Here is an 8,260-nt window from a genome sequence, read left to right on the forward strand (position 1 = left end):
TCCCTGAGCCCTGGCCCTGCCTCCCCACCCTAGAGCGCCCACCCCAGAATAGACACGCCTGCGAGCGGCCATAGCGCACGGATGGGGTGCGTCTGCTGTGGGGGGTCAGAGCAGGCATCCAGAGGGCCCCTGGGTCTCCGGTCTTTTTTTAAGAAAGATTTATTTATGCATATAAGGACTGGGGTACAGGCCAGAGGTATGGAGTAGGGGGCGAGAAAGTTAACCTGAGACAGAGTGGGGAGCAGAACAGGCACATTGACAAAGCACACTGCTGAGGGGAGCAGCGGGCGTGTCAGGAGAGGTCTGCCACGCCATGTGGGTCACCTCCGGGTCAGATGGGGGCCAAACTCATGCTGCAGCGGCTGCGGCCAGTGTCATCAGGCAGTGGGGCTGTCAAGAGGTGACAGTCTGGGTTCCTCCTCACTATCACAGGGCAGAAGTCGGATTCCAGAATGAAAGATGGAGCACAAAGGGGGAAAACTGCCCCCAGAAGCCCAGTGCTGTTCAGTGAGGACACCCACGCTGTCACTCGCTACTTCCTCTCAGCTCTCACGGCTTTGTTGTGTGATCTCAATTATAAGTAACACCCACGTGGGCCTCTTGAATCAGACTTCAGCAGTGACTGGAGGTCAGCAGTCTCCACTGGGCGTACACCTGCCGGGGCGCAAGGTGGTCAAGGTGCCCTCTCACAGCTGCTTCCCTGGGCATGTCCCAGCCACACAGGCACCCCAGCTCCTGGCTTTTGTTCCCTACACTGGAAGCGTCTGCTAACTAGTGGCCCAAGAGCACAGGGTTCCCCACTCCAGACAGGCCAAAGCGCAGAAAGGTGTTAGCAGAAGATGGTTACAGCTGCCATCTTGAATCTTGAAAATGCTTGGGAAATGGGAAAGGAGCCAAAAGAAGACAACTGTCCAGGTCTTCAAAAGGAAAAGGTGAACCCCAAAAGTTGCAGGCAGAGAACTTTGCCCCCAACCCCCTCCAGCTTCTGTTGTAGCCTATTAAGTGGGTGGCATGTAAGGATTTGGGAGAAAACTTCCACCCCCAGGGCTCCAGGCCCTCCCGGCAGTTCTGCTGATGCCCTGGGTGAGGCCATACTAAGCTGCCAACAAGCTGGGGGCCAGGGGGCTCCTGCTGTGGAGAGAGCACCCACCATCCTGCCAGGGGTGGGAGCCAGAACAGAGTCTGACCGACCCTCTCCGGCTTGCCACTTCCACCCTGACACAAGGCAACTTTGGCTCTTTAACACAGGAGGGGGCCGAGCCTCCTCTTGCATCTTCCGGAACTCTCAGCCATAACCCCCTTCTCACAGCCTCTGTGCTCCGTCTCTAAAGTGGGGGTGTACACGTCAGGGTGCCGACCGGCCAGCACCATGCCACCGTGGAAGGCCCTAGAGAATCACCAGCCCAGGGCTTGCTCTCCTGAGGCCTGCCGGCCATGGGGAAAGTGCCCTCCCTGTGCCCCGCGTGGACTCTGCCTCCAGCTGCTCTCTGTCCTCTGTAGCCCTGGCCCTGGGCCAAGTACGCAGGGCAGCAGGCTCAGCCCCTCCTCTCCCTGCCTCCCTCCGCCCCTCCTCCTGCCTGGGACGGCACAGAATGCTGATTGCGAGGAAATCCCTGGCCTGGCACTGGGAAGAAATGGCTGCAAGCGGCCGAGGGCTCAGCAGGGCCTTGGCCGCCTCCCGCTGCCCTGCCTGGAGGAGCTGTCACTCGGGAACCAGGAGGCATGTGAAGCCGGAATACGACGCGGTGGTGATAGGAGCAGGTAAAGGAGCTGAGCCGCACTGAGCGGGCACAGGTCAGCCACAGCCCGCGCGTGCTGGAGCGAGAGCCGGGCTGTGCTGGAGAGCCCCTAGGTCTGCCAGCTGTTTCCGGGGTTCCGGGGCTGGGCGTTCCCTCAACTCGCTGTGTGGCCTGAGGCAGATGCTTGCCCTCTTTGAGCAGGGGGTCTTCTCATCTGGAGTGACCAGGTTGGTCCAGGTAAGCTCAGGAGCTTCCCTGCAAAACTGAGCTAGCTGCTGCTATGTTGTTGGAGAACACAGGGTAGGTAAGGTCAGAAAGACGCTGCCGAAGCCCAGCCCCCTCACTGCCCTGAGATCTGGCCGCCATCGCACCGCACCACTGAGATCACCCATCTCCAGAGGATCTGAATCATTTCATAATGGGGAGTCAGAGAACACAAGTCAGTGCCAGTGATCCCACAAGTGTCTGCAGTGGATGACCCCTCTTGCCTGGCCCCCCAGGGGTCTGCAGTAGGGATCCTGATGTGCTTTGTGGGCCCAGCTTCAGAGTGCCCGAGCCCATTGGGGGCTGAGCTGAGGCTCTGGGCCTGGCCCCTGCCTTCCTCAGGGCCCCATCATTCCCCAAGAACCCCAACTTCAGCTCTGGCATCCTTTCCCTCTGAGTTCAGGCAGAGAGTGACGGGCCAGGGAGAGGAACGTGCTCATCGCACAGCTTGGAAGCTGCTTCCGCCCTGCACGGGCATTTCTTCATCGTCGCTCTTAGGAGGAGCAGTCGCATGTCCATAAATGGTTAACGGCACCTCTCCAGGGAAAAGCGTGTGCACGTGGACATCCTTCCGTTTATTAAAAATGCTGAAATTAAGCGCGTAGCACACATTGACAAATACACCATCAATAGCCTAAATTCCAGGGCACCCGTTGATTCTTACTGAGTTTCTGTGGTTTTCACCCAACTTAGTAGCCAACGGTGACTGCAACCGGTAAGTGAGGCTAGTTCCAGAGGGACAGCTCCTCTTTTCACTTAGAGTATGGCAGGTCACACCGCAGCTGGGAGCCACCCCGAAGGTGGCCCTGAGTTTGTCTTTAGTCTGTGCCTAAGGTGACCAGCAGGGCGACTCCAGAACGGAAGTCAGCGCTTGGAACCAGCACTCTGGGTGGACCCTGCGGGCAGCTGCAGCCCACAGAGAAAAGGCCAGTCCAGAGCAGCTCCTGTCCACGGCCCCACAGCACTGCTGCCTGCAGCTCCCGATGGGGCTTGCCGGTTCAGAGGAGCCAAGGGGAGCCTCAGTCAGGCTGGGGGCAGAGGAAGCGGAAGGGTCCTGGCCGGTTAGACCCTTGACCGTTAGCGCTTGAGGTCCGTTTGTGTGTTGTAGGTGTCCATGCGATTGCCTGGAAGCCTTCATTAGCTTTCCAAGATTTATGACCGGTGCTAACTAAAAGACAAAGTGCTCCCATGGATTGCAAGTCTCCCCGAATCTGGCTGGTGCTTTCCGGCTTCCTTGGTTATTTCCCCTCCGCTCTGCAAGGGCTCGGCAGCCTTGCTGATTTGCACACGAAGCAGCTTGAGGCCAAAGTGACTGAAAGGACTGGGGGGGCCCCCGCTGGAGCAGGGGTCTCTGCCTCTTCATCTGTTGTCTGTATTTGAGCGCAGACTTCTTCAAACCACAGGTTGCAATCCACGAGTCCCATCCAGCCTATTTTTAGGACTTTCTTAGGAAAATTTTCAAAAGTACACAAAAATAGCCTGCCAGCCAGCATTTTAAAATTCCAAGGAGCTCATCATCTGCTTATCACATGATGAGATTTCACACTGGTTCAGGAAACCTGTTTCTGTGGGGCGGATGCCAGGTCACGGTGTAAAATGTGGATTTGCTTCCTGTGGCTCATGATCAAAGAGGTTTGAAAAACTCCATTTTGGAGATTCCTTTAATGGATGAGAAGTTGGCTCAATGACCTCTAAAATTCTGGGCGTCTCTGGGTGGAAAATGTAAAACAAAATCAGCTCAGCCGTGAAGAGATCAGTAGCGCGGGTCGCCGCGGCGCTCCTGTAGGGAGCCGTCAGGGGAAGGGCCAAGCATTTCATGTGCGCCCACTGGGGCTGGAGTTAGCCTCAGAGAACGGCCATCTGCGGGTGCCTTGGAGACTCAGAGTGACCTTGTCTCAGCAAGGGGTGCCCGTGCCCAGGAGCTCAGGAGAGGCCAGCGCCCTCCCCGAAATCAGCCAGGCTGTTTGTTCAGCAGGGTCCCCCACCAGCAGCCACGCCTTCCCCTTGGAGTGAGGAGAGAGGGGCCCCCACGCTCCTAGAAACCCCACTCCAGGTCCCCCACCTCAGCCTGCTGAGCAGACCCTGAGTGGGGGTGCACTCTGCAGGAGTTGGGCGGGCGCTCCCCAGCTCCCAAATTGGAGCAGCCCTGGCGCCTGTAGCACTGAGGACGGGGCCGGGCTTGGAACACGGGGTCCCCAGCAAGCCCCAGGTTGCTCATGCTGGGCCTGTCCTCTTAAGATTTTTGGAAGGAAAGAATATGTGCAAGAAATAAATGCGCCCTGTAGCGGGCATCTCCGACACGCACCCAGCACGCGGGGGCCCTGCACGGCCTGCCTTGTCAGCCAGACCTTTCCACTGGGCTTTGACGAAGACAAAGCCATGTGAATAGTGCCACCTGGGGCACTGCCGTGGCCAGCTCGTGGGCATCACGAACCACAGAGGCGGTGACTGTGCACGTGACCAGGCTCGTCCGAAGCTGGAAGCTCCAAGCCAGACAGGGCGCTGGCGACCGCAGGCCGGGACCCCCACCCCGTACCCCCATCCTCCCTGCAACAGCACCCTCCCGTGCCACTGACAGAAGCCTGGAAGGCCAGGCAGAGTGGGACAGGACTCGTCCACTGGCCGGGGGTCCTCCCAGCACCTCACTCCACCACGGTGCCACCAGCCAAGACTTCCCCAAGCCAGTGCCGCCCTGGCCCTGGAGTTTTCTGACCGCCAACAGACCAGCTGCTCTCCCAACATCCAGGTGTCGGCAGGGGACTTGAGGGAGTCTTCCCCTAAGTCCCTGCTGCCTCTCCAGGGCCTCCGTGGCTTGGGGTCGGGGTGTGGGGTGGCTGTGCTCCTCAAGGACTTGCATGCTGCCTACTGACCGGTGCCCTCTCCCTGTCTCCCTGCAGGACACAATGGGCTGGTGGCTGTGAGTATGCCCCCCGCTTCTCTGGGTCCCTGGCTCGAGGCTTTCTGTAACTGGGGGTGTTAGAGCAGCAGTTAAGGGCTTGTCAGGACCCCTCCTTACTGCTGGCAGATTTCTCCTACAACCTTGAGAGTCTCGGCAAGCTTTCAAAAAGCTCAGACAAAGTCTGAGGATCAGGCAAACGGCGCTGGGTGGAACCTTCTGGCTCCAGACTGGGGGTCCTGTAATGGAGAGCCCTGTGCACCCCAGCTAGGTCATGTGCCAGCCTGGAGCACCTGGCATGGAGCACACAGCCCAAAGTGTGCGCTGAGGACGGGGAGGAAGCCGCCCCGGGAACCAGGGCCCTGTCCCCACAGCAGGCTTCGAGGCCCCAAACTGAGGTAGGCCAGGCTACCCCAAGGCGATGCTTCTCCAGCCTGAGTCGGCGTCCTCTAGGAATCCACGGCCTAGAGAGCGAGGGTGGTGAGGCTGCAGGACAAACACGGAGCGTGTTCCTGACGCAGCATCAGCTCTGGAATGTCAACACAGGCAGGCAGCTGATGGGGGCCCTGTCCCCCCTCGCAGCCGGCATCTAGGTCCTGCCATGAGGGAAGCCGCAACATCATGAACCTTCCCTCCACACAGTCAGAGCAGTTTTACTAGAACGTTTGACGTGTCACTCAATCGACCCATAATTTAAACCTTAAGTTTGCTTTCATATAAGCGTGGGTTCATCTCCCAGCTCTACTTATCAGTGCAGGTAAAGGGGAGTCACTGGTAGGGTCTCTGCCAGGTAGGGTCTCTGCCACAGGAAGAGAGGAGAGTGTCTTTGCAGACTTGTCCCAAGGCAGCTGGGGTGCGGGGTGGGGGGCCTGGCAAAGCCTGGCACAGAGGGTGGCTTTGGTTACGGTGGCCTCCGGCCTGGGAGGCTGGCACGGATGCCCCTTGGCCAAAGACCTAGCTCCCCTGCAGTCGATCTGGCTGGTTGGTGACCCGGGGCAGCGCCCTGGGGAAACACGAACCGGTGTCTCAGCAACAGGGTTTCGGGAGGAACCTTCTGTAGGAGTCACACTTTAGCTGGACAGTGTGGGGGAGGAGCCAAGGATGTGGGGTTGCTTTAGATTATAGGCTGTCAGAAAGCAGGGATGACCCCCTCACTGTCTCGGATCACCCTGTGAGGCTGTGGTCCTGAGAGTGACCGCTGAGGGCCAGGCCAGCTTCCCAATGCCAGGCTGTCCTCTTTCCTTCCTCCTGAGGATGTGTCAGGGATCCTGACCCTAGGTCCAGCCGTCTGGATTCATTTCCCAACTGCTCATCAGTTTCTTGAATTTGAGGCAAGCTCTGGCCCTCACTGAGCCCCAGTTTCCTCACCTGCGAGGTGGGGAGACTCACATGCCCACCTCGAGGAAGGCGGGTGGGCCAGATGAGATGACCCACTCAAACATCTGGCAGGGGGCAGTTGCCAAGTGAGCTTGAATGCCTGACCTCAGAACTACACCCTGCGGTCACCTTGGTGATGGGGAGCGGCAGGCCCCATTTTAGGTCTATAACCCAGGGCGAGTGTGAGTCAACCAACAGTTATGATTTCCCTCTAAGTGCTAGAGAAACATTAATTAAAGCCTCCCAAATAAAGCTGCGCTGTGACCTTAGCCTCACTTGCTGAGTGTGTGCGGAGTGCCGGGGACACCTTAGCCCTCGGGACCAGGGCAGGGAGTCCCCACCGCAGTCCTCTGAAGCAGACACGGGGACTTTTATCTCATCTGTCCCATTTTTGCTCATGGGGAAACCGAGGCCAGATGAGCTAGGCTGCACCTGCAGGGAGAGAGTCAGGGGGCTGGAAGTAGACGGCTGGCACAGCGCTTGTGGAACAATTTTTTTCTCTGCGCTGCCTCTGGTGCTCGAGTGTGGATCAGCTTCACCCAAGAAGTGTAGAGGCAGGAGCTTCTTGTGGGATTTTAGCGGGGCCTCTGGGAGATGGGGAGAGGGGGTGCAAGTCAAGCGCATTCCCAGGGGCAGGAGCGGGGGCATGCAGGCTTGGGGCCAGGCCCCTGAGACCGGCATGGGGGCCCGCTGTGCTGCAGGCAGCCTACCTTCAGAAACTGGGGGTGAACACAGCGGTCTTCGAGAGACGCCACGTGGTGGGGGGTGCTGCTGTCACTGAGGAGATCATCCCAGGTGAGCCCCAAGAGGTGGTGCGGGATGGGGGGGGGCACTGGTGACCGACGGTGACGGCCTTCATCTGCTCCGTTCCAGGGTTTAAGTTCTCCCGAGCGTCCTACCTCCTTAGCCTGCTGAGGCCGCAGATTTACACCGACCTGGAGCTGAAGGTGGGCCTCCCCTCCCCGCTGCCCTGAGGTGTGTGTGTGTGGGGGGGAGGGGGGGGCAGTTTCCTCTCCCCACAAAGTGAAGGCCCCTGAGCAATCCCTCCCTCTGTCCGAGGACTTGTCCACCCTGCACGGTCTCCTTGGCACTTGCCACAGAAGACTTTTGTCTAGCCTACCTGTGTCCGAAAACTTGGGAAACTTCTTCAAGCAACTATAGTACAGCCGCCTTCCTACACCCAGCCCTGGCCAGTGCCTGGCCCGAGTCCGAGGCTGCCCTAGTACAAACCGGCCTGAGTCCAGGGCCTCAGAGTCTGCATGCAAAGCTGCCTCAGACCCTGAGCCTGATTTCTGACCTCATTAAACTTTGGACCCTGTTACCATCTGGGCAGCTTGTGCCGGGGACCCCAGGGACTTTCCCCTCGCCTGGATCTGGGGCTGGCTGAGGGGCCTGCAGGTTGGCGTCTGCCCCCACCATCCTCTCCCGGTCAGTCTCCCCGGGTCACAGGCTCGGCCCCTTCGGCCCACTCTGCCCCTCCCTTGCCAGCTCCTTTCACCCCTCGCTGCCTCTTAGAAAATCAGAGCCGACTTAGCGGCTGCCTGCTTGGTGCCTGTCACCCCCACTCAGAGAAGAGGGTCCTCTGTGGCATCTTATGAGAAGCGGCCTTCACCTTAGCACTCACTTTGCTCTAAGTGGAAAGTTTGAAATCAATAAGATGTGCAACCACTGTTCACAGCTCTCTTGGCTGCTCTTACTGATTCGTATAGTGAATTCCCTGAACTAAGTAACCAACAAGCGCCCTAGGGATGAAGAGAAGAGAGAAAGCACCAGGTAGGGCTGGATGAACTCTAACCAAGGCCTGGGACAGGGACAGGGTCTGTGGTCTTCCGCCCACACCGGATGTGAGCTGGAGGTGTTTGTATAGAGGCAGGTGTGGTGCACAGAGGGTGCTTCTTCTTTGGAAAACATACAGTGTGTGGAAACTAAGAATTGCAGAATAGAAACTGTCACATGATTATTCTCTTTATTAAAAAAAAAAAAA

General features: G+C 58.4%; 1 protein-coding gene across 1 annotated transcript in view; it reads left to right on the forward strand.

Annotated features, from left to right (window-relative positions):
• Window positions 1-1,634: 1,634 nt before the first annotated feature.
• PYROXD2 (pyridine nucleotide-disulphide oxidoreductase domain 2) overlaps window positions 1,635-8,260 on the forward strand; it is a 24,696-nt gene continuing 18,070 nt past the window's right edge. The window contains exons 1-4 of the mRNA XM_004680553.2: window positions 1,635-1,761; window positions 4,901-4,920; window positions 6,978-7,071; window positions 7,150-7,223. Of these exons, the coding sequence (XP_004680610.1) occupies window positions 1,635-1,761; window positions 4,901-4,920; window positions 6,978-7,071; window positions 7,150-7,223 (315 nt within the window). The remainder of the gene's footprint in view (window positions 1,762-4,900; window positions 4,921-6,977; window positions 7,072-7,149; window positions 7,224-8,260) is intronic.

Source organism: Condylura cristata, unplaced genomic scaffold (genome assembly GCF_000260355.1).
Source record: "Condylura cristata isolate star-nosed mole 26May11 unplaced genomic scaffold, ConCri1.0 scaffold00011, whole genome shotgun sequence".
NCBI lineage: Eukaryota > Metazoa > Chordata > Mammalia > Eulipotyphla > Talpidae > Condylura > Condylura cristata.